The following is a 25,888-nucleotide window of genomic DNA, read 5'->3' as shown; positions in this document are numbered from 1 at the left end:
GACAGCTCGTCAACAGTTGGATAGAGATGTAGTCTACTGAGGGGAAAAAAGCATTTGAAGCTCACATTTGTGATGCAGCTGGTTCTATACGCTGTGAAATCCTGATAGACACGGATTAATAGAGCCAATTCTCCTCACCTCGCTGTGACTTCATGACAATTGATCACTTGTATCTTCCTAATGATAAATCCATCCTACCGTCATTTAAACTTCCTTTTGAGAGCAAACTCCTCTCATGAAGGACACACAAACGAGAAACCACATTGGACTTTGAGCAAAAAAATCAGTGACAAAATGCCAAAAGAATTTACGGATGAATTTGAGCCTCTGCTTATTAAAGATTTCAATGGACAAAAACAATCAAAGGTATGTGGAATATGAGAAAAAAATAAAAAACTATCTCTCCTGAGACGTCGAAATTAAAGTTGTTATTGATGTAAATATATGTTTTGTATGTTTGTATTGCAGCTCCCAAACAGATCACTTGTGTTGGCTGCCTGTGCTGCCTGTATAGGGGGAACCTTTCAGTTTGGATATAATATCTCTGTCATCAATGCACCCACAACGGTAATAACCCACCACATTTACTGCAGTATTTATACACATTTGTCTGTACTCCTTCTAAATGGGCTACTTTGTAATTTTAATTCATTCTGAACATCCATGTTTCTCTTTTTATCTTCAGGATGTGCATAATTTCATCAACCAAACCTGGATTGAGCGTTACCAGATTGGCATACCAGAAAGTGTTCTCACCCTGCTTTGGTCCACTATTGTGTCTATATTCACCATAGGGGGGCTATTAGGAGTGACAGTCGGTGGGACACTGTCTGTGAAGCATGGAAGGTATGGCATATTTTTTGCAATATTTTTATTTTGTCCATATTGTTTTAAACATTAATGCCATAATGTCATATTGCTTTTCCAGGAAAGGGACACTGTTAGTAAATAATGCATTTGCAATAATCGCTGCTCTGCTGATGGGTCTGAGTTACCCCACAGGATATTTTGAATTACTCATCATCGGACGTTTTATCACTGGATTAAATGCAGGTAAATCATTCAGAAATACATCTAGAGAGTGTGTTCACCAGTGTATTCAGTGTTTGGTTTTAATTTTGCATTTCAAACCTCATAAATATAGCTTTAATCACATATTTTATTTTCACAGGCATTGGTCTTTGTGTTCAACCTCTGTACCTGGGGGAAATAGCTCCGACTGCATTTCGTGGCTCCATGGGAATGGGAACCTCAATTTCCATCACTTTAGGGCTCTTAGCTGGACAAGTGGTTGGTCTCAAGTAAGTAAATGCTATATTAAGGCAACAAACAACTCATTTCATTTTAGAATAATCTGCCAATCATTAAAGGTGGGGTAGGTCATTTTAAAGAAACCAGCTCGAGTGCGCTAGAATTTGAAAATACACAACCGTAGAAAATCTGCCACTTTCTCACAGAGCCCCTCCTCCAACACACACGAAAGCGCACATGACCAATGAGGGCACGAGATAAATTTGTGCACAGATGTAAGGCTGAGGCAGGTAGGCCATCCAGTTATTTTAGCTGGGCTGGCTAAAATGATTGGTCGTGCTTTTTACAGTAGCCTACTACGGCTTCCACAGATGAATTTGGATTTTTTTGTCAAAGCACTTAAGATATTCATTGTTATCGGGATGTTAAGAGCATTCCATGGAATATAACAAAAAGTGTATCTTGAGCCGGTTTCTCAAACTTACCCCACCTTTAAGTAAAAACGTCAATAAATAGTGAAAACATATCCATCCTAGTTTCTCAAAATTCAGAATGATGTCTTAACTGTTTTACAGTCCAAGGCTCAGAGATGTTCTGTTAACTATAAGATAAAACAGAGGGAAAAAAATAAATCTCCATTTCGGAGAAGCTTAAAACAGCATTGTGTGTCGTTTTACATGAACAAACATGTATTACTTATCAAAAAAGTAGAGCTTTGATTTACTTTTATAATTGAAGCACTAATGGATATATTTGATTTTCACATTAAATAATAATATTTCCCCATAAACATTGTGTCTGTGCACATGCCACATGCACTGAGGCTCAGTCCTTATCACAGCGGCTCTCACATCTTTGTTCCCTTTTGCCATCCTTGTTCTGTATACCAGGCTTAATGGAAAAAGACAACACTTAAAAAGAAAAAGAGATAAATGCTATACTGTGTTTTTATTTAGACATGTCTGTGTGATTTCCCAGAGAGCTCCTGGGTAAAGAAGACAGCTGGCCCATCCTGCTCGCCACCACATGTGTCCCAGCCTTCCTGCAGCTCCTGATCCTGCCCTGGTTCCCCGAGAGCCCACGCTACCTGCTCATCGACAGAGGAGATAGTGAAGGATGCAAGAAAGGTAAACTTGCTCTGAAACTACTGTACAGATGCTTTCATTTCCAAATATGTGTGATTGTTTCTCTTGACCACCAAGAAGATCATAGCACACATGATAGCATGGTTGAAATGGTTGAGGGCTCCCTTTTATCTTGAATCACCGGAGGCAGATTTTGTCCTCATACCAGTGACTTACAGCATGTGATAACATTGTGTTAATGCCACATTAACACAAGAAACCTTTTTAAATCAGATTCTCAAAAAATATCCCCTCTAGCCTTGTCACATGAGAAGAATGGTAAATATGGGGAAAACTTCAATCACCATGCTTGTCATGTGTTTCCCCATCTGCAGCCCTGAAGCAACTGCACGGTGTATCTCGCTGTGATGGCGAACTTGATGATATCGAGAAGGAGAAGAGAGATTTGGCAGATTTCAAGGCCAAGACACCCTGGGAGCTCTTATGTGATCGTAGCATCCGCTTGCAGGTTCTCACCGTGATGCTGCTCAACGTGGCACAGCAGTTGAACGGCATCAATGCTGTACGTCTATATTATACCTGTTGTTCCTTTAATTGATTTGTCCTGCTACCTCTAACAAGGTTCCTAAAATATGATTCACTTTGTTTTTTAATTTGATTCCTGTAGATTTATTTCTATGCAAATTACTTGTTCACACAATCTGGTATCTCTGCTGAAAGAATTCCATATGTGACCCTTGGCACTGGTGCCTGTGAACTCGTCACAGCTTTAACATGTGTAAGTATGAGTTTTACACTGTATTTTTATTGTGGTGTTCCTTCTTGCTACAGCAACACAACAGGGTAATAGATATAGGTGTACAGCCACAAGGGTAAAACAGTCAAGACATTTCTAATAAAAGCGTCATGCAAAAGATAAGAGTCAGAGTGCAACTGAAATAGATCAGAACAGAATACTACAGAGGAAAAATTGTAATAAAACATTCAATGGTGAGATTAAAAAATATTGTTGAGCAGGATTTAGCGGAAAACAAAACTACGGAGCCCTGGAGGGTTCATAGAGAGAAAAATAAATAAAACGAGGCCACGTTTTATTAATTTGTGCGCACGAGATACAAAACTGACGCGTAAAAGGTCGAAGTTAAATTCAAGGAAAGTGTTTGCCTCGACTCGAGTGTCTTTGGTCCTGTGACATGCTGTGTGTCTCACAGGGTATCGTCATTGATCGACTGGGAAGGAAAGTACTCATCGTGGGAGGATACATACTGATGAGCATCTGCTGCATATTATTCACGCTGACGCTCTCTTATCAGGTACCTCATTATAAACCATATATTTAAACCATTGCTTTTGAGCATAAATAAGTATGTACTCACTAAACTAATTTCTTCTGTTTGGCTTTATTTCTCACAGAGTGCCAGCCCCATAGTTCCTTACTTGAGCATAGCTAGTGTGTTTGCTTTTATCCTCAGTTTTGGCTTAGGACCAGGTAATACGTTTTTCCTTCATTAAAGTAGTTTCTTAGCAGCTGCTGTTGCACAATGGTTATAACTAACTGATTTATTTTGTTGTTTCTTCTTCCTTGAAGGTGGTGTGACTAACATCTTGACCACTGAACTCTTCACTCAAGCAACACGCCCTGCAGCCTACATTATCGCAGGATCCTTGAACTGGTTGAGCTTCTTCTTGATCAGCATGGTCTTCCCTTTTCTTGTGGTAAGCATTCAATAACTGCCGTCCAATTTGATAATGTTTTTCCAGATCGATATATTCTCTGCATGATTATTATGCTAGAAATGATTCACAGTTATGACATTATAGAGATATTTAAAGACATTTTGAGACAATGCTGTCACTCAAAACCATCTTTAACTTTGTTTATTGTATGTTTTACCTTTTTTGTCCAATAGAATACACTCAAAAGACGAGTTTAGGGCAGAGAGAGTTATTCTTTAACCAAGATAATATCTGTAACCAATTACTTAAAAGGTGCTGAATTATTTACACCATAATATAATATGTGTTAAATGAATATAATATCAATATTTCACTTTTCAAATATCACGCTAGGTCATACAGGTATATCACAACACAAGTATGTTCATATAATGGTATCTTCTTTTTAAAATGCTATATCATTATCTGATACATTTCAAAGGACGAAATGAAGGTAATAAACTTGGTTCTTTGAGAGATTTGGACTCATTGTGTTATATCCTGTTTTATTTGTACAGGTTTGGCTGGAGCAGTATTGTTTCCTCGTCTTCATGGCTGTCTGCACCTGTATGGCCATATACATTTTCTTTGTCGTTCCTGAAACCAAGAACAAAACCTTTATTGAAATCCAGAATGAGTTCAAGTCCTCCAAAAAGGCCCGCACTGTCGATGCAACAGGGATGACACAGTTATTATCTATATAACATATTACCCATGAATACAGCAATTAAAGCATTTTTGTCTTCCGCTATTTGTTTTCACAAACATGCGTACCTTCCACAAGGCTTTATAGTCCACACTCACAACATATTCAATCAGAAAATGTAACTTAATATAAATGATAAACATATAGCATAAATCATGGTGCTTTGCTTGAACTAAAGAGATGTGCCTGGAAGTCATAACAACATCACTTTGGTTCAAATTGTATTTGTCACAATATGTCATATTTTGGTATGATAAATGATCAATTGGTGTGTAAAACCCTTAAAAAAGAGCATTTCATTGATTTTTTTTTTTAAATAAAGATGAACTCATGACAGAGTGAGAGTATTTTCAAAGTGAACTGTTATGCACTTTTGGATGCCTGTTAAGTTTCCTGACCTTTCAGTGTGGTATGTGGCCTGGAGAACAAAAGGTTCATTGATGTGTGAGTTAAGTAGTCTGTTTTCATTCTACTGGGATCACATGAGTGCTTTATATTACTTTAACAGCAATTACAGTACTATGATAAATGTTAAAGTAAAATAACTTAAAGTGATCATTCATATGTTTTGAATGTATGTTATTTGAAGTTGCGTACTTAGTCACAGTGTTATCTACAGTAGATGGCAGTCTGCATTAAAGGTCCCATGTCATGGCCATTTCCACTGATCATAATTCCGTTGTTGAGGTCTATTAGAATAGATTTATACTGTGCAATTTTCCAAACTCACATTGGTGAGTGCCAGACCCGATGCATGGCCGATTCAACATGTTGAATCGGCCATGCATCGGGTCTGGCAGTCGGACCAAATAATCACTCTGATTGGCTATTCAGCTAGCAAATCAGTGCATGAGAAGCGAAGAGGAAGTGAGGGATGTAAACAAACGATTTAAGAAGGCACACACAGACTGCTATTCATTTTCATCTCATCATGGCGATCTGGAATGATGCAAACGAAGACCTGCTCATCACCTTGATCCAGGAGAGGCCAGCTCTGTATGATATTACGGAGAAAAGATACTCTTCTTCTTCTCTGTCTTCCGGTTGTTGCCTCTTTTGAATGACGAATACACACTACCGCCGCCTGCTGGTAAGGAGAGTTATTGCCACTCACGCACTGAAGTCGGTGCGGTGTGTTCCCGTGCGACACATGGCCAAAACGCAGGAGAACACGGCCAGGCAACAGCCGACTTCAGCGTCGGCTAGTCCTCTGGTGACTGCTTGGTGTGTCAGGGCCTTAAGTCGGACAGCTCGGAGTCGGAGTCGGCTTGACTGGCTGGGTTTGCAATGGCGGAAATTTCATTTTACCCACTGTAGACAAAGGTGATATCCATTGCTTTATATAGGTTTGTTAATTCAGTCATGATGATGAACCACACCAGTGACTGGATTCCATAATTAGAAATGCTCCTCCCTCTTAATGTTTGCAAAACTGATAGGTGGACAGGCTACAAATGATCAGTCCCTTCAGATCCGCACACATGAAGCTGAATGAGCATGAATTGAACAGACCTGCTGCTGTGTTAATTCTTTAGCTGCCACTTTAAGCTTTATGATGTGTACAACATGGATGTAATTTAATCTTGCCATTTTAAATGATGTATTCAATAAATAAGGTTAAACCAAATCATTGCATTACAATATATTTTATTTTAATGATTTGGTTTAACTTAAAGAGAAACTTTATTGTTATTGCACATATTACAGGTACTGAGAGAACGAAATGCAGTTTAGCTTCTAACCAGGTGCAACACGCAGTGAAGTGGAAAGTAATGTACACAATCTACAGAATAACATATAGAATGAATTTAATGATGAATAAACAGTGGGGTATGAATACACTAGATATCAGCCTGTGAGCAGTATGAACAGTGTGTATGAATATGCTAAGATATATAAAGTACTTGAGTATTTTTGACATTATGTTTCTTTATACTTTTACTCCTCTACATTTTGTAGGCAAATGTTGTATACTTTTCACTCCACTACATTTATTTTATACATTGTGTTACCAGTTACGTTGCAGATTTAGATTATTAATACAAAATATAAATCAACACACATCATTATATATTTTAGGTCAAGCTAGCTACCCAGTGGTAATTCAAATAAACCAATTCAAGTGATGAACACATTAATGCGCCAACATTTTAATTCAAATGAATGTAATCTGTTGCTTAAACTGTCCACAACGAATACTTGTAATGCAGGACTTTTACGAGTATTTATACACTTCAGTACGGAAGAGGATTAGGGCCACAAGTGAAACACTTTTTTAGATCCGACCGAAAGTGAGGATTCTGACTTCTTTCTTGGAATTCTGACTTTAATCTCAGAATAAAATAAAAAAAAATTTGGGTCAATTTATTGACCAAAACAGTAATAATAATATATATATATATTTTTTTTTACTTATGCTAATAATTATAACAAAGTAAAAAAATAATATATAAAAATAAAATAACTTTTGGTCATGTGGCCCTAATCCTCTCCTGCCGCTCAGTGTAGTCTCCAGCAGGGGGCAGCAAGGCTTAATTTACGATAGTTGGAAAGCAGAGAAGAAGAAAGAGAAGCTCCTCTCATTCAACATGGCGTCCTAGAGCAGTGTCCATGCTCGTTTGTTGACATATATTTATACATTAAACTCATGCTACATTAGTGGAAGTACAGCTACTAAAACCATGTCGAGACTCATCATTAAAAACCTCCCTAATGGGGTAAGTAAACTCCCGTATGTCAGCACCATTTTGTCTGGTTTCTCCTGAAGATGTAACCTCGCTGTGTGTTGTGTGCAGATGAAGGAGGAGAGGTTCAGGTCCATGTTTGCTGCCTTTGGCACAGTGACAGACTGCTCTCTGAAGTTCACCAAGGATGGGAAGTTCCGTAAGTTCGGCTTTGTGGGGTTTAAAGCCGAGGAAGACGCGAACAACGCTCTGAAACACTTCAACAAGAGCTTCGTGGACACATCCAGATTGACGGTATGGAGATGACCATCAGTGGTGCAGTATTCAGATGCTTTACTTTAGTAAAAGAACCAATACGTTTGTGTCAAAGTACTGCATCAGAGGTGGGAGAAGTACTCAGATCTTGTACTTAAGTAGAAGTACCAGAGTGTACTTCCCACCTCTGTACTTCATTACAAGTAATGGTCCTGCATTCAACTTACTTAAGTCAAAGTACAGAAGTATTATCAGCAAGATGTACTTAAAGTATAACAAGTCAAAGTAATCATTGTGCCTTTCTGTATTTATATAATTATATTTATATAAGTGACATTAGGAGATAATATTGTTGCATCAAGTAGCATTTTACTTTAGTAGAGAAACAAAGTTCTGATGGACTTTTTGTAAAATATTTTAAATGATTTGACTCTTGTGACTTAAACAGTTAGTCCACTAGTTTAATTTTTAGAGACGCTACTTTTTAAAAGTAGCTAAAGCTTTTAAATTCATGTAGTGGAGTCAAATTATATTATTTCCCCATTTAAAAGTACTGGAGTAGAAGTATAGAGTAGCATATCATGGAAACAACCCTCAAAATTGTAATCAGGTACAGTACTTGGGTTAGTACTTAGTTACCTCTGCTGACCATGCGTGTTGACTGTAACTGTTTGTTTTCCACATGTGAACAGTAAACACTGTGGTTTTCATGTCTTCCAGGTGGAGATGTGTAAGGTGTTTGGAGACCCCACTAAAGCCAAAGCCTGGAGCAAACACACCCAGAGCTCAGCCCCCGAAAAACCCTCCACCCCTGCTGACTCAGACAGCAAGAAGGTACACACACCAGGAAGAAAGTATTATCATCACAAGGAAAAAACAATAACCACATACAAAACAATTTGACATCTCTTCCGGATTCTTTATACTTTGTACAATGTTTACATACAAATCATATGAAGATTTAAAAAAGTATAATGTATATTAAACTGTTCTGCAACACTATCCCGTAAAACCTTATTTTTGTGTCTGCTTTTAGAAAAATAAACAGAAAAAGGAAACCAACAGCACCCTGGAAATTGTGAGTAAAAGTATCAGCTTCTATGTTTGTCTTCGGTTAAATGTTCATTATTAACATCTGAATGTGGACATGATGAAACCAAACTGAAGCTCCTTGTCAATCATACATAATAAACATCAATACTTATTTGGTTACCAACCACAAAGTGCAGAAATCTCCTTGAAGTTGTTATATTTACACCCAGGTCTAAATCAGCCTCACTAAAATCTGTTTAATATTGACGACATGACATTTTTGACGTAACTTCAATAATTGTTATAATAAGTGACAAATGACAGTTTTTCTGTTTTTAAAAGAGAATCCTTTTTGGACATTTGACCATGCCAATATCTCACAGTTATAGTGGAAAGAGAAGCTAAGTGTGTACAGTTTTCTTTGTTGTTGTTTGTTTATGCTAAGTTGTAATCATTGCATGTCTACTTGTCGTGTGTCTCAGCTGGAAGAGGACCAGGGGTTCAAGGAGTTTCTGTCGGTACATCAGAACCGAAGCCAAGCACCGACCTGGTCCAATGACACTATGCAGCAGCTGCAAACTGATCCTGATGCTGCAGTGGTGAAGACTCAGAGCAAGAAAAAGGTTGCTTCTGATGATTACCTTAACTTTGATTCAGACGAGTCAGAGGAGGAGGAGAAGGAGGAGGAAGAAGAGGATGAAGCTGAAGGTTAGTAATGACTTCTTAGTCTAGGCAAATAAAAGGTGTGTTCTAATTTAGGGGCTTGATACTCTGAAGTCTGGATTTGCATATAGTTCCATAAAAAATGAGTTAATGTATACGTTTATGATATAGCAGGTACACAATCTGTCAGATAAAGTAGTAGTACAATACTGTGCATTCAATAGAAAATGCTAAAATAACAGCAAATAAAAGTAGAGAACATTTAAATGAGGCTGCATCAGATGATTATAAACTGTAACTGGGTTCCCAATGACAATCCAGTTGATCCTATACGACAAATGCTACACATAACAAGCATAGAAAAAAATGTGTGTGAGAGATTGACCGATCTCCATATTTGTGTTGCTTTCAGGTGCCACTAAAGAAGCACTGAAGTCTGGCTTATCAGACATGGATTATCTGCGCTCAAAGGTGGCACAGACAGAGGACACCATGGAGGAGAGTAAGGAGAAGCAAGATGGTGAAGAGGAGGACGAAGATGATGATGAAGGTGTTCCTGCGCAGCACACAGACAGCGCCTATGAGAGCGGTGACAAAGAAAACCTCTCAAAGACCAAAACCGTAGTTTCCTCTGGGGATGAGAAGCAAAGCAAAATAAAGAAAACGGCCAAGCAAGAGGTGACTGTTCAAATACACACGTTAAACAAAGCTGTTTAATTCAGGACATTGTTGGTTTTCTAGTTTACACTCTCACCTGTTTGTTGCAGATGGAGCCGACAACAGAATTTACAGTGAAGCTAAGAGGAGCCCCGTTCAACGTGAAGGAGGTGAGTGAACAACAGCGTCCCGGTTTCAAAGTTACTGTGAAGATATTCCACTTTTAATAGTTCTGTGTATTTCATTTAACAAAAATATCATCTTTTGTGTTTGTCCTCATAGCAACAAATTCGGGAGTTCATGTTGCCCCTGAAGCCTGAAGCAATCAGGATTGGGAAAAACGAAAGTGGGAATAGAACAGGTTTGATATTCAAAGGACTTTTCTCAGCATAACGTACCCTGATAACATTTTATGCTCATAGTCATATTATCCAGAAGTTTACTTACTAACCCTTTTGTTACCTCCACTACTCCATTGTGAGTCACCTTAGGGTGTAATGGTGTGTTAATAAAAATGTACATATGTTGCATCATTTGGATAATTATGGTTATACATTTTGTCACTTAGTTGAAGTAAAGTTAGTCCAATCCAAATGAGTCCTCTAAAACATGACTTGAACTATATTGTATAGATTGCCTCACATGTGCTTATCATCGGGTAGTTTCTAAATGCTAGGAAGCCATATTCTTTATTTCTTACATAAAACTACATTACCAGGTTTAAAATTTGCTGGCAAATGTACTATAGATATTGGACAATGTAAACCACCTGGTGGGTAGAGTTGTCTAAATAAACCCTATGTCTTTGTTGACTGTGTCTTTCAGGGTATGTGTATGTGGACCTGCACTCTGATGAACAGGCGGAAAAGGCTTTGAAGAAGAATAAAGATTACATAGGTGAACAATACTTCATCCTTTTCTCTTGTTCGTGCATCACCATGAATTGAACTGAAATGATCACCAACCTTGTGTGTATCTGATGCCTCTTCCTGGCTGAAAATGACACACCTGCTTGTGTTTTCAGGTGGGCGTTACATTGAGGTCTTCCGTGTGGACCCCAATGGGGGTAAGGGGAAGAGAGACCGAAAGGACAAGGACAATGACAGAAGCTTTACCAGGACGCTCAAGGAGGATGAAGAGGAGGAAGATGTTGCAGAGTCCGGTCGACTCTTCATCAGGAACCTTCCTTACACCTGCACAGAGGAAGAGATCAAAGAGCTTTTTGCTAAACATGGTGAATTTTAAACAAAAACTATTTTTCAAGTTCATTCAGGCTTTCACTTTAATCCTGGGGAATAATAATTGTACATCTTTACAGGTCCTATATCTGAGATACTTTTCCCCATTGACAATCTGACCAAGAAACCGAAAGGATTTGCTTTTGTCATGTACATGATACCAGAGAATGCTGTGACTGCTCTGGCTCAGCTGGACGGACATATATTTCAGGTATTTGTACTGCAACGGACTTAGTATTCCAACTTATTTTCAGATGAAGTTAAGGCTGATAAGTCACGTTCATTCTCTCGTGCTTTCAGGGCAGAATGCTTCACCTGCTGCCCTCCACCATGAAGAAGGAAAAGACGGACTCAGACGCTGGTGGTCCTGGCTCTTCCACTTACAAACGGCAAAAAGATGCTAAAAATAAAGCTTCAAGTTCCAGGTAAACAATATCTAAGCACAATATCTTCTCATTCTGTGTTTGTGGTGTCGTGTGATTTTACATCTGACTACATATTTTAATGTTTTGGTAAATGACATGACCCCTCACCCTCCTTGCTTGATTTCATGTTCTTTCTAGCTCCCACAACTGGAACACCCTATTTCTGGGCACAAGTGCAGTGGCAGATGCCATTGCTGACAAATACAACACAACAAAAAGCAAAGTCCTGGACCATGTGAGTGAAGCTGTTTCCTGTTCATAACGTGTTCATCAACTCCAGCATTAGTGTGTGTTCAGACCAAACACTTTCCTGCATTAAAACAATGCAAATGCTTGAGGTTCCAGTGAGTGCCTTGAGTACTATACTATGCCCAGTTTAGATCTATGAGTTTGAAGTAGGGCTCCACTAGATGAGGAATAAATAAGTGATATTGGACACTGTTGTCAATTAACGCAATTGTGTACTCAGTTCTGTATTCCTGCTGCTTTTCAGTATACAGCTTAAGTACAACTATTAGCTTTAAAATAAATAAAAATACATAATGAAACGTATAGTGAACATTATTGTTTTTTTCAAATGTACCATTAATCTGAACACAAAAGACACTAAAACAATAAAATATCAGTCTTCTACAAATTAGTGTATTTGGAGTTTGACCTCATGATGACTAAACTTAGTTTGAAGGCTCCCAAAACTTTAGTTTATTTAACCTAAAGGAGTCATCAAGGAAAGCATGTTCTATTTTAAAAAAGGAACAGTAAAGATATTCTGTTTACATTAACAAATAATCTACCAGGAGTGCATGTTTGCATATTCTATTGACTTTGCTGGATGACGTCTTATTGCTTTCCAACAATGTAAGTCAGGTAAGTATTTTTTTTTGTAACAACATGTGAATAATATCCACTTGTCTATGCTTGCCCTCCTCTGCAGGAGTCAACGGGAAGTCTTGCAGTGAGGATGGCCTTGGGAGAGACGCAGATTGTACAGGAGACTCGACAGTTTCTACTGGACAACGGTGTCAGTCTGGATTCCTTTAGTCAGGTATGCTCGGTACAAATTCCCATTTACTAATTGCTAAATTGACAATAAACAATATACCGTGGCGGAAATCCAGGAACATTTTTAACATTGTTTCCTACATATAAACATTCCCAGGCAGCAGCAGCGAGGAGCACAACCGTGATCCTGGTGAAGAATCTTCCAGCTGGTGTGACGGTGGCAGAGTTGGAGGAGCTTTTCTCTCCTCATGGCTCTTTGGGCCGAGTGCTGCTGCCGCCCTCCGGCCTCACCGCCATCATCGAGTTCCTCGAGCCCACCGAGGCGAAACGAGCCTTCACACGGCTGGCCTACAGCAAGGTGCGTGTCACTTTATACCAGTAAAACCTGCACATGTACCACATGTTTGATGTTTGACCTGTCCTGACTGTATCTCTGAAATCTGTAGTTCCAACACATCCCGCTGTATCTGGAGTGGGCTCCTGTTGATGTGTTTGTGGCAGGCAGACCAGAGCCAGGTATAATCTCTCACACGTTGTTTCGCATACAAACCAACCTTTCAAGTTTTTTTTTGGACTAATTGAAATAACCTAAATATATTTTTCCACCAAGTATTAGAAAAGGAGGAGGCAATGAAAGAGAAAAAGGAAGAAGAAGAAGAGGAAGAGGAGGAGGAGGAGGAATCTGCTCCTGGTTCCACACTTTTCGTCAAAAATCTTAATTTCAGCACAACAGAAGAGACACTACAGGAAGTGGGTTGATTCATACATTCAACCCTTAATTAATCATTTTAATCATAGCTTAATGTTTAATATTTTTTTATTCATTTGTTTCAGACATTCGCCAAATGTGGAAAGATCACTTCCTGCACCATCTCAAAGAAGCAAGATAAAACAGGTATTAAACATTCAAAAGTACTATGAACTTTCACATCCATAAATGTAAAATAAAACACAGCATAAACTTTGGTCTGGAAGCAACGTCAATGTATGTATGTACTTGTATGCATTTGCCGTTGTTTTCTCAAGCTTTGCAAGAGAAATGTACAAAGTTATTATTATTTTTTAGTTAACAACCACCTTTACAATATTCATTTGCTTCCAGGCAACATGTTGTCCATGGGCTACGGTTTTGTTCAGTATCAGACAGCGGAGGCAGCACAGAAGGCCCTGAGGACACTGCAGGTACCATCCTTATGTCCGTGTTGAACACATGTTCTCTGCAACCTGGATCTTTGTTAATGTGTGTTTTTATATCTCGTCCCTCCACCAGCACTGCTCTGTGGATGATCACCAGCTAGAGCTCAAGGTCTCTGAGAGAGCCACAAGGTAAGATATGCATCAGAATAATCAAATATAAATAATATATAAATTGTGAATGAGCAAGTTTATTTAAAAGTAAAGTGTTATGGAATAAGCCAGGACAGTTGCTATTTTCAAGCTTTGTGCATTAGCACCAACCTTAAGATATTGGAATCTGTATCATCTGAAATGTGCATCATGATAGAAAATGACTTGGTAAAAGCATTATTATTGCTGACTGTAAGAGTTTGTGAAGACAGCTGTTTTGATATGTAAACTCACTTCATAAATAGTTACACATAAATGTATTTCCTCTGTATGCAGGACTCCTGAAGTGTCACGCAAGAAGAAACAAAAAGACAAGAAACAGACGGGATCCAAAATCCTCGTGCGAAACGTCCCCTTCCAAGCCACCGTCCGGGAAATTCGAGAACTCTTCTGGTACTTGGCACATACACACACACATGAGGTTTATCCTCATGTTGTATGGGAAACAACCTGAAAAAGATACATTAATAATACAATGATTTCATCCCCATGTAATTTTCAGTACTTTTGGAGAGCTGAAGACAGTCCGTCTTCCAAAGAAAGCCGCTGGTTCAGGGAATCATCGAGGCTTCGGCTTTATTGACTTCATCACCAAACAGGACGCCAAGGTTTGTATTATCTACGTTTTCAGACTGAAACACTGTTGCAATAAAAATGACCATTACCTTAATACAAACTATGCTCCTGTCTTCTCCCCAGAAAGCATTTGCTGCACTGTGTCACAGCACCCATCTGTACGGCCGACGCCTCGTGCTGGAGTGGGCTGACGCTGAGGAAACAGTGGAGACACTGAGGCGGAAAACAGCTGAACATTTTCATGGTAAGTCCACATTCTTTTGAAACAACATGCAGAAATGAAAGCAACTGTTTATTAATGTATTTATTTTTGCTTAATTGATCCTCCTTGACAGTTGCCAACAAAAAGCAGCGACAGTCAGAAGTCATGGAGGGAATTGTGGAGAACATGGAAACCGGAGGCGATGCAGAAGACTGAATCTGCCCACCATCACTGTCCCTGCCGACTCTTTGACTCTGACCAGTGTCGCCCTTTGTCTTTTTTTTAATAATAGGACTGTGAACAAAATAAGGACTGGTTGGCAAAAGGAGATCATTATTAATAATGTCTCAGCTGTTGGATGTTTTGTGGAACTTCTAGATTTCTTACAATGTTTGGTGTAGAATGATCCTCAAAATAATTTAAATGGTTTGATTTCAGTTTTTATATAAAACGTTATATCGTGCTTTAAGGGTTTAATGTCTTAATTTGTTTGTAACCGACTGAGAAGAAAATAAGCAAAAAAAACATGAATTGTTTGTCTTTTAAGAAACGTTCTCATTAATGATTTTGAATCTTAAAATAATGATAAGAATAACAAAAATAACGATTATATCAAGATAAGGTGAGTCATTCTGAAAAAACCAATACTTTTTTGGAAAAGGTTTCCTACTTACAAGATATTTTCTTTTGCATCACATTGCCGAAAATTGACCTCTATATATTTTAAGAGCTGAAACTTTAAAAGTATGATAATGTTGTAAACTCAAAGGGACATCTAGTGGCAGCAGGCTTGCAGTGAAAACCTATTTAAGACTGAGAAGCATTTTTCTCTTATTATTAATAAGGTAATAGTTATTTAATATTTCTGCACAATTGAGGATACATATTATTCTGTAATAAATATATTTGTATTTTATTTTTGTAGAATCAAATTACAGTCATTGCTGCACAGGATTGCTTCTGATTCATGTGATCCAGACATTTCCAAATATTAGACAAGTTGTTAAGTCCTGAAGTCAATATGTTGTAGTTTATCTATGTGGACCTCATTGAGATACGTGAAACACTTTGTAGATTAGCAGTTATTATATCTGCATATCATGTGTTTTCTTTTTATATGTACAAAGAAACTGACTGTTACATTACATTTAGTGGAGTACACTATTAACATCTGAATTGTAGTGGAGTAGAAGTACAAAGTAGCAACAAGTACTCAAGTGCAAGAACCTCACAATTGTACTACAGTACTTTTGTAAATCTACTCGGTTACTTTACACCACTGTTTATCTGGTGCCAATGTGCATGAGTAGCTGTTTAGTGATTGGTGGAGGTGTGGACATTGGGAGTGGGCGTGTTGTCATGTGACTAGTCACCCACGGTGTCATGTCACGTGACTTGTTCTGGCAAACATGGCGTCCGGACAAAACAAGTGGTCTGCTGCTGGGTTTTTTAAACTTGCGTTTACTGTTTTAATCGGTTTTTGTTTTATGTGCGCATCTGTTCGGGCAGATATACAAACCGCTGTTATTGACAAACATACCGGACAGCTGTCTGTTGTTGAGGGATATCGAGAAGATTTTGTGGCCTGGGCAAACTTCACTGATGACATCAAAACATCAGGGTGAGTTCATGTTTGGGTCTTTCTATTGGAGGGACTCCTTTGCTAATGCTGTTATATTTTTAAGAATATTTAAACGCCTTTCCTCAACGATTAGTTTGCAGTTTATAGACCAATCGACAAATTCTTTCAACTTTTACTTCATCTGCATTTTTACTTCTAAAAATATCCTAAAACCCGATAGCAGAAGTGAAACACGTGACAGGAAAGGTCAAGATAGTCATACATGCATAGTGGACCTCTGTGCAAATGTAAGAATAGTAGTAAAACCCAATGAATGCATGAATTCATAAAAAGGAAAATAATTAAAAGGATATGGAGAAATTCAAGCAAAACATGAGAACACAAGTAGCCCTTTCTTTGCAGCTGGTCTTTCTTGGAGGTCACCACCAGCAGTCAGTACAATGACAGCATCCAGGCTTACGCTGCCGGTGCAGTGGAGGCTGTACTCACATCTCAGGTTAGATTATACAGTCCTTTTTGATGATTTACCTACATCACATTTATTTAACCCTAAGACTTGATGTGTGTCTGTTGTAGCTCATCTATAAGCACTGGATGAACACTCTGATGGGCTACTGTGGGCCCTTCACCTCTCGAACTGGTTACTGCGAGCGCCTTAATACCTTCATCTCAACCAATCTGCAGTGGATTCAGGATCAAATAGAGAAGCAGCCCAGTTCACCCTACTGGTACCAGGTATGAATGTAGTATTTGTAGGATGATTGCATGGCCTGAAACATTTGAAAAAGCCATAAATAACATCTTTGACATTTATTTTCTGCCTGTCAGGTGCATCTGGCCCTGCTGCAGCTGAAAGGTCTGGAGGACGGCTTCAATGAACAGCTGTCATTTCCATTAGGGTCGTTCTACCTCAACCCATTTGGCTTCTTGTAAGTGGCTATCTCCATTTTTTTTTATTAATTCATGTATTAATTTAAAATATTTCTTTACTGGTCCAAAATGTAGTTTCTTGCTCTTACTCTACGTCTACTCTGTCCAACCAGACTGTTCCAAATGGGTGGGGATCTGGAGGACTTGGAATCAGCTCTGAACAAATCCAGCCTTACTCAACCTCTTGGATCGGGCTCCTGTTCGGCTCTCATTAAGCTGCTGCCCAACAATAAGGAGCTACTGGTGTCACATGACACCTGGAACACTTACCAGGCCATGCTGCGCATCATGAAGAAATACATGTTTGCCTTTAGAGTTTCCCCTTCAGGTAATTTCTAATCCAAGTCTATCTTCGGTTCATCATTGCTTATGTTAAAGCTGTGATTGTGACTTTATAAATTGTTTGCTGTGTTTTTAAATGAATTATTTAACCTTTGCTTTTCGCTATTGCATATTTAGTATGAATTAAGATGTGATGATAAAGGCCGTGATGGTCTGGTTAATTATTTTTGGGTTTATTTACCATTTAAAAGTGGTTGCCTGAATGAACCCACATTTTTACAGACCCTTTTTCAAAAAGACAAAATGTGTTTACAAGTTTGAAGCACCAGTAAAGGACTGGCACTGTTGTTGATGTCTATGATGATGAGAATGCCGATAAATCTAACTTTATTATGTTCTTAATTACATTTTTTTCAGACGAGCACCTTCTTCCTGGAGGAATTCAGGCATTCTCCTCTTACCCTGGAACGATCTTCTCTGGAGATGACTTTTATATCCTAAGTAGTGGCTTGGTGAGATCTGTTTGTACTTGCCACAATACAACCGACTGCAAATAATACTGAGTTATTTAAATGTATTGTCAATATTTTTACTTGAGTAAAGGAAACATTTATTTTATTTCCCCTAATCTATCTTGTGTCTCCAGGTTACTTTGGAAACCACCATTGGCAACAGTAACCCCGCTCTCTGGAAGTTTGTGCAGCCCACAGGGAGTGTCATGGAGTGGCTCAGGAACATTGTGGCTAATAGACTAGCTTCTACGGGCAAGGAGTGGGCCGAGATATTCAGCAAATACAACAGTGGAACGTGAGCATTAAGACACAGACCTTCAGGACTTTTTGGTTAAACAAGAGTAACCACGGGCTCATTACGTCGGTGCATGTCTATCAGGACAACAGTGTCAGTAATGAAAAGTCACACTAAGGACACTAAGTCCATGCCAAAATCAACATTTTGTCTTAATATAATCCATCGTCTTTTTTGTTCTGTGTTCAAAGTTCCATTGAATGAAAAGGATAAGATGTGTGTTTTGTGTGACCTCATTCTGTCATGTGGATTGATAGGATAAGGAAGCAGAAACAGGGTTTTTATCAGCAGTCACATGAGAAGTCAGTTGGTTTACACAACTGCAATCAGGCTTGTGTCTTTGTTGTGGACTGCTGAATAAGCGACTTCATCAATGACATGATTATACAGTTAAAAATAAATGTCAGTTAATGGTATTAATTAGGGTAAAGGAGGTTGTATGCTAATTTTAGACTGTGTGTGTCTTTTGTAGGTATAATAACCAGTGGATGATTGTGGACTATAACCACTTTACTCCGGGGAAGACTGACATTAAAGAGGGGCTCTTTGTTGTGCTGGAGCAGATTCCGTAAGTCCTTCATCATACATTATTTCAGCATTATATTATCATGACTTCTAAATAACCTTTTTAAAATATTTTAATGCTGCAGGGGAGAAGTTGTTTTCAAAGATAAAACTCAGGAACTGCTGAAGAAAGGGTACTGGGCAAGTTACAACATACCGTAAGTATGCAGTTTAAAAGTTTTATGTAAATATATACTTTGGATGTGTTATAATTGTGTTGCATGTAAAACTGCCTTTTGTTTATATTTGCTCATATGTAGATACTATGAGGAAATATTCAATGCAAGTGGCTGCAATGAGCTGGTGGAGAAGTACGGCCCGTGGTTCTCTCTGGACCAGAATCCTCGGGCTCAGATCTTCAGAAGAAACCAGACAGCTGTCACAGATGTGGACTCCATGATCCGCCTTATGAGGTACAAACAAACTCTAACATTATACTTTAAATATGTTGATAAAAAAAAAAGTGTTATCAATGCGATTCTTTGTCTCTCCTCAGGTATAATAACTTCAAGGAAGACCCATTGTCAAAGTGTGAAGGCTGCAATCCACCTGGAAACGGAGAGAATGCCATCTCAGCCCGTTCAGACCTGAACCCGGCGAATGGAACGTATCCGTTTGGCGCCTTGAGGCAGAGGTCGCATGGAGGAACAGACATGAAGGTTATTAAATGTTCCCTGTAATGGCAATTTCCTTTCCTATGTCCTATATATTTTTGCCGTTACTTTCACAGAAGGGCTGAAGAGTGATCCAGACGCAGACACAAACAGATAAGTTTCCGGTCCTTTGTTGAAGTTTATAATGAGGTTTTATTCAGCTTTACATACCAGGGTTAATTATACAGTTCTAGTTGTTGTGATGAGCATCTGCCGGGCTGGTGGAATCGGTATGCTCTCTTCCTTCTGTGTCCCTCCCTCTCCTGTCACCTATGACCTCTTTATATACACCCGGTGCAGCTAAACCCCGCCACCCAGTGTTCATAAATAATATTGCACTATACATATAACTTAAATAAACTGACACACCAACAACACCCATAAAATGGCTCCTACATTCCCATGTATCTACTTCCCATCACCCATATCTCTGCCTATGCTTACCCCAACTCTTTTCTATGTGCTTGCTAAATCTGATGCATTGTGTGTTCCTGTTCAGATGACCTCCTACGGGATGTTTCGTGACTACGGTATGATGGCAGTGAGTGGACCAACATGGGACCAGGTGCCGCCCTTCCAGTGGAGCACTTCCCCTTACACAGATCTGATGCACATGGGGCACCCCGATACTTGGGCATTCAAGCCGATAAAAGTCACCTGGAATCCTTAGTTGTTTAAACGCTGAATATACGAGTGGCATGATCAATGTAAAAACTGCCGGCGGTTTGGACAAAGGGAAATTATACTTGGATTCATTGTTACTCCACTTTTATGAACTCAATAGTCATTTTAATGATTCTCAGAAGAGTGGCAATAATATCCAGCAGGTATTACAGTTATGCACTATTTTCATAATTAAAGCACACAAGGTATACAAATTTTGCAATATGAACTACCTATCTGATTTTCATGTTTTGTTTGCTTAATAAGTGTACCTGCATACATCCCACTTGTTTCAATTGTGCTGCCATTTTCTTGAAATTGAAAAATGTTTTCACATGACCTCACCTTTCTTTTGAGAAAAACGCTAAGTTCAATAATACAGATAAAGAAGGTACTGTATGTCACTGTGAAGTCAAATGTCTTAATTAGTTTTCGAATAATTGTAATATAATGCCTTATATGATTTGGGTATTTTTTTCAAATGATTTTCTAAATAAAATACTCAGATTGTTGAGATGAAATGTCTTCATGTTCTCTACTGCATCATTTAAATTGTTATTGTGGATGTGTTCAAATATATGTTTGTCACTATAGCCAAATAAAATCATATCGTTGCAAATACTAATACAATGGTAGAAGAAGTACTCAGATCTTTTATTTAGTTAACAGTAGCAATACTACATTGTAAAAATACTCTGTTACATTACAAATAATGAATTGCTAAAACAACATTGAATGTAAATTGGTTTTATTTTTATTTATTTTATTGAACTTTATTGAACAATTATTCCAATTAACCGAAAAAACATCAGTATTCCTTACATTAATTTAAAACTGAGTGCATTATGAACGGAAAACAGAAACAAAACACAAGATCACTCATTGGTTGTGAAAACAGTCTGTCCATCACGTGACCAGCCATGGTCGTCGTCAGGCATTGCACTGTCGTAAAGTGACAGCGCGGTCGTGTTGTTATCTTTGAACAGCTCCTTTAGCTGAACTTTAAACATGTTAAAATGTCGATCTGCTGTTCACTAACTGCACGTAACTCTGGAGAATACCTAAACTGTTGACGTGATCATAGGAGAATGCTTAAATTCAAGGTATGAAGTTTTCTGTAAGCTCATTGGTTTGCAACATTACAAACATAACGGAGTAACCTAACGTTGCATGCTATTTATCAATGGAGCTCGTTTGCTGATATGGTAGACAAGTTACACGTGTCCTATCGCTCTGTGGTGTGCACTCAGTCTGTAGTGCATTTATTTATATATACAATCTATGGTGTGGACTAGCTAAATTCTAGTTATTCCTCGTATTCCAAACATTGGCGGAAAGATGGTTTTCTGGGTCAATATTTGTACAGGTTAGCTGTTAGACGGCATATGGCAACTTAAAGTCAGCAGTGTGTTTAAACTTGTTTTGGATTTCACTAAGCTTAAAATGAGGTAGGTAAAGGTTATATAAACAAGTCCTGCAGAAACGCTAAATTGTTCTGAATATGATGAAACAGTCCTGAACATCTTGCTTTAGTTTAGGTAATCAAATGTGCTGACCTGGGTCCAACAACCGACCAAAGTCCATGAAGGAGACCAACTTGTAGAAACGTCTCTAACTGAGGTAACTGACTTTTGTTTACAGTTTTGCATAGGTGTATCTGGAGTCTGATGATGGGTTTCTGGCAGCCGGGGACCAACCTCAGGGATTATGTATCCCAGAATCCTCCATTGGTGACATTTTTCCTGTGTCTGTTGACTCTGGCCATCTCCTTTATCTGCTTCAGTTCTTACAGCTACACCCACACTGTTCCAAACCCCGACACAGTGAAGGTAAGGACTCACTTATTCAATTCATGATTTGAGAGTGGAATTGTCTGATGTTCTAGCATGCAATCTGTTCACACAATCCTTTTAAGAGGACAAGTTATTGTGTGTAAGTAAAACATGATGTTGTGCAGACTGTGAATGCATGTTTGCTTGTGTTTCTGTGTGTCTGGAACTGATTTGTAAATGACACACTTTATTCCTCTTTTAGGACTGGAACCATCTACTGTCCTCTTTTTCACAGCACAAGTTTTGTGTGCAAGCCAATGCAAGTTCGTCTGAGCTTGTCTCACCAGTGCCTTCTCCTCTGATGGATAAAGACAGTTTAGTTTCCTCAACAAAGACACTCACCACTTTGCATCTCAAGGTTCCTCTGTCTGTGACTACCAACTCAAACATTGGCTCCCTGAAAAACCTTGCTTTACACACTGCCTTCAGAGCCAGTCAGTTACATCTTGGAGGTTAGTTTTTCACTGCATTGCTTTGTTTCAGAATAAAGTTAAAGCAGGTGAATAACCATAACATCTCACTCATGATCGATTGTTTTACTCTAAAGGAACGGAGAGTGTTGATGTGACTCTGGAGTTTTTGACTGAAAACGATTCCTACACCTGCCTCACCATAAGGGCCCCAGCGCACCTCCTACCCATGAAACTGTAAGTTAATTCACCCTCAAGTTTCTAAGCTTTCTTAAATCACTATCTTTAGTGTAAACCGCTTATAGCACTCACTGTCACAATGATCAACCGTGTATATGGATCAATAAGATTCCTATACATTGTTGTATTTTAATTAAACGCAGCACAGTCATTTGTTTTGTGCAGATTTTTTGGATAAAAAAAGTTTACAAATCTGCTAATTAAATACAATTCCGTAAATAATAAAGCTCTCTGTTTTATTCTTTATATGTTATGAATATGCAAATGTCAGTAAAATGGGAATATGCATGAGTAATACATGAATTCATATTAATGTCATTTTCATTTACTTATGGTGATTAATTTTTATGGGTGGGTGGCGCAGTGGTCTGTGCATCCGATCATCAGATCAAGGGGGAGTGCTGGGGAACTCCAGTTCGAAACCTATATATACAGTCTATGTTCGAAACCCGCTCCCGCCCCCACTGCGTCAGGCCGTTGTGTGCTTGGGCAAGACACTTCACCCGGATTTGCTCCTGTGGGTATTGTCCAAAGCGCCTCGATGACCTCGAGGCGTGAAGATGGACAGTGTGGCGCAGTGCGCTGTGCAATGATCATCAGATCAAGGGGTGAAACCCGCCGCTGCTGCGTCTGTAAAGCCGGTGTGTCCTTGGGCAAGACACTTCAGCTGAACTTGCTCCTGTGGGTATTGTCCACAGTTTCTGACCATTGCATGTATGATATATGTGTAATGTGTGTATATGTAAAGCGCTTTGAGTCATTGAAAAAGCGCTATAATAAATGTAAGGAATTATTATTATTATTAATTTTGACAAAGACAGAGCTTTCCACTGTACCTAGGAAAAATCGCTCCTGAATTTGTCATTTTTTGTGTGCCTCTAATTTCATGCTTTTTCTTTAATTAAAGACTTCCGCCTGAGTGCCCAGAATTTAAGAAAAACATTTCCCCGCTCCATGTGGAAGTGAGCGACAAGAAGCCTGCAGCATCACAAACCTGCTACAGCCTACACTCACAGGATGACCCTACACTCACAGTCATGTTAACACAGGTACAGGATGTCAAACATGAACAATATAACTGAGCCATACCGTCTCGACATTTTGTCAGTCATTCTCTACTTGTATTCTTTAGGACGAGCGAAACGTGGCAGTGAGACATCTGATGGAAGTCAGTGTGTGTCTGCTTGGAGTTTGTTTGGTACTCTGTGTCGCTGCCAGTCTCACACAGTCGCTCATACGCCGCCATCATTGGAATGGACTAGATATACAAAATGTAAGTAATTTCTTATATGACCATACCACTTTATATTTGTATCTCTGGCTATGGTTATGCCATAAGATTGAAAATCTACATACTGTATCGTAGTCTTTGCATTTGCTGTTATATGTGCATATGTTGTTTTACCTAACCTTATTGTTGACTTTTTTGTTTGCAGGAGCCCTTGATGGACACATGAATATTTGTTATCTGCTGACACCAAAGTAATTCATTTGAGAGAAGAGCGTTATGTGTCACTACATTTATTTTTAAGGCACATTCAATCGATTTCTATGGGGAGTAATATTCAGTGTTTAAAACAAATTGATTACAAACAGATTGAGTACATTGCATGCAGTGTGTTGTGCAATTTTGAAGACAGCCTACATTTTTATGTAGCACCCAGTGAGATGAGGATACCGCATTGAACATCTGCTGCATCAATGTTTAACATTTTTATGACATATCTCGAAGGTTTTTCCTGCTTTAAGAAAGTGTGATGCTTAATTAGTAGAGAATACATGATATATGACAATGAAATGTTATACAGTATCAAAGGGAGAAATAATTATATTATATTACATATATTATATTATAATTATAATAGAGAAGGAGTATATTTTGTAATGGGATCCTGATGTACTCTTCAACTAGTAATGCCCACACTGTTGATTGGTCATACATTCACTATCAAGTCTAGTGCATTTTGTACCATGTTTACGTCATACATTTCCGATGCATTCTGCCGAGGGAGAGCTCAGTGTTCTCCATGAGTTTTTGTGCATCCACCTGTAATGTGTTAGTGGGTGTCAAGAAAAACCCAAATTCCTGTTGCTCCTAAATTATTTCAAAGCAAAAACCTTTGTTTAGGTGGAAAAAAAGGAATGTACCATGTGCTGCTATGATAAAACTAGTTGTAATAACACTTCAAATAATGCACAGTTTGTCACCTTGAATGTCTACCCTGCCATCAGTGATTTAATGCATTTGAGAATGATGACATGTCGTCGCGTAATGGGGTGTAAAAGTGCTTTGAGAGGTCGGACAACTAGAAAGGCGTAAAATGAATGCAAATTAATTTACAAAATATATACTGACATGTCCTACAGACTCACTCCAGAGTAGGCTAACTCTTAGAAACAGATGACTGCAACCTGTTTTCTAACATTCTTTCTCCAGTGTTTGTAAGAATTAAACATTAAAATTGGAACATAAAAACTAGGTTACTATTGCTGTTATGGCTAGGGCGCTTAAACTTTAAGTGTCTTTTTAAAAGTAATCCACACTATTAATGTTACCCTTTAGGCTTGGGGCTTAACCATAGGGCTTGACTTGGTGCACACACCACAATATTGGTAATAAAGCACTGTGAAATGTATTTAAAAAACCTTACAAAGTTGTCTGCATCACCGATGGTGATCGAAAAAAGTGTATCTTTAGTGGAGTCCTGCCAAGACCATCAATGGATTATGTTGATCAAGTTAAGAGAGCTGAATTGGATTTACAGTTTAAATGTTTATTTAAAGAAAACTGAAATGTCCCTTACATTTACATTACAATTTTATTGGAGGTTAATGGTTTATTAAAGTATGAAACTCCATCTGAACTATGATCTCTCTTATGACCCTTTGCCAAAATGGTGTGTGTTGCCGAATGTGATCAGTTGACAAACTCACAATAAACAAATGTTTTTTTTCTAAAAGTCTGTTTCAAATTATACATATAAAATTGTGTTTACAATATTTCAATAGTCATTCCAACGACGTAAGGCGGGACCGCTGATGTACCGGTATGTTACCTCGTCTACGTAGCAGGATCTCTCGTCCAA

The 25,888-nt window shown here is 38.5% G+C and overlaps 4 protein-coding genes across 4 annotated transcripts; all 4 read left to right on the top strand.

The window, feature by feature from the left end:
- The first annotated feature begins 276 nt into the window (after positions 1-276).
- Positions 277-5,046, top strand: slc2a11b (solute carrier family 2 member 11b). Its single transcript, XM_034091790.1, has 12 exons — positions 277-366; positions 469-567; positions 686-846; positions 929-1,053; positions 1,172-1,301; positions 2,230-2,378; positions 2,711-2,898; positions 3,004-3,114; positions 3,548-3,649; positions 3,750-3,825; positions 3,925-4,052; positions 4,571-5,046. The coding sequence occupies exons 1-12, from the start codon at positions 295-297 to the stop codon at positions 4,754-4,756; spliced, it is 1,527 nt and encodes a 508-aa protein (XP_033947681.1). The 5' UTR covers positions 277-294; the 3' UTR covers positions 4,757-5,046.
- Positions 5,047-7,332: 2,286 nt separating this feature from the next.
- On the top strand, positions 7,333-15,370 carry rbm19 (RNA binding motif protein 19). Its single transcript, XM_034091729.2, has 24 exons — positions 7,333-7,475; positions 7,554-7,736; positions 8,418-8,531; positions 8,734-8,775; positions 9,212-9,437; positions 9,805-10,070; positions 10,160-10,219; positions 10,332-10,410; positions 10,875-10,946; positions 11,074-11,283; positions 11,368-11,498; positions 11,588-11,712; positions 11,851-11,947; positions 12,647-12,757; positions 12,872-13,072; positions 13,161-13,230; positions 13,325-13,464; positions 13,549-13,609; positions 13,817-13,896; positions 13,985-14,040; positions 14,338-14,454; positions 14,564-14,669; positions 14,761-14,881; positions 14,973-15,370. Exons 1-24 carry the CDS (start codon positions 7,440-7,442, stop codon positions 15,053-15,055), a joined length of 2,787 nt encoding a protein of 928 aa, XP_033947620.1. The 5' UTR covers positions 7,333-7,439; the 3' UTR covers positions 15,056-15,370.
- Positions 15,371-16,212: 842 nt separating this feature from the next.
- plbd2 (phospholipase B domain containing 2) lies at positions 16,213-20,845 on the top strand. Its single transcript, XM_034091611.2, has 12 exons — positions 16,213-16,460; positions 16,824-16,917; positions 16,998-17,156; positions 17,250-17,350; positions 17,465-17,679; positions 18,051-18,145; positions 18,280-18,440; positions 18,913-19,008; positions 19,091-19,162; positions 19,265-19,417; positions 19,501-19,663; positions 20,157-20,845. The coding sequence occupies exons 1-12, from the start codon at positions 16,249-16,251 to the stop codon at positions 20,325-20,327; spliced, it is 1,692 nt and encodes a 563-aa protein (XP_033947502.1). The 5' UTR covers positions 16,213-16,248; the 3' UTR covers positions 20,328-20,845.
- A 388-nt stretch (positions 20,846-21,233) lies between these two features.
- Positions 21,234-25,762, top strand: LOC117452367 (transmembrane protein 248). Its single transcript, XM_034090958.1, has 7 exons — positions 21,234-21,423; positions 21,962-22,149; positions 22,355-22,604; positions 22,700-22,799; positions 23,710-23,851; positions 23,935-24,075; positions 24,239-25,762. The coding sequence occupies exons 2-7, from the start codon at positions 21,988-21,990 to the stop codon at positions 24,257-24,259; spliced, it is 816 nt and encodes a 271-aa protein (XP_033946849.1). The 5' UTR covers positions 21,234-21,423; positions 21,962-21,987; the 3' UTR covers positions 24,260-25,762.
- The last annotated feature ends 126 nt before the right edge of the window (positions 25,763-25,888 follow it).

This window comes from Pseudochaenichthys georgianus, chromosome 9 (assembly GCF_902827115.2).
Source record: "Pseudochaenichthys georgianus chromosome 9, fPseGeo1.2, whole genome shotgun sequence".
In the NCBI taxonomy this organism is placed as follows: domain Eukaryota; kingdom Metazoa; phylum Chordata; class Actinopteri; order Perciformes; family Channichthyidae; genus Pseudochaenichthys; species Pseudochaenichthys georgianus.
The sequence above is the reverse complement of the archived record's forward strand: the minus strand, read 5'-3'. Positions and strand labels throughout refer to the sequence as shown.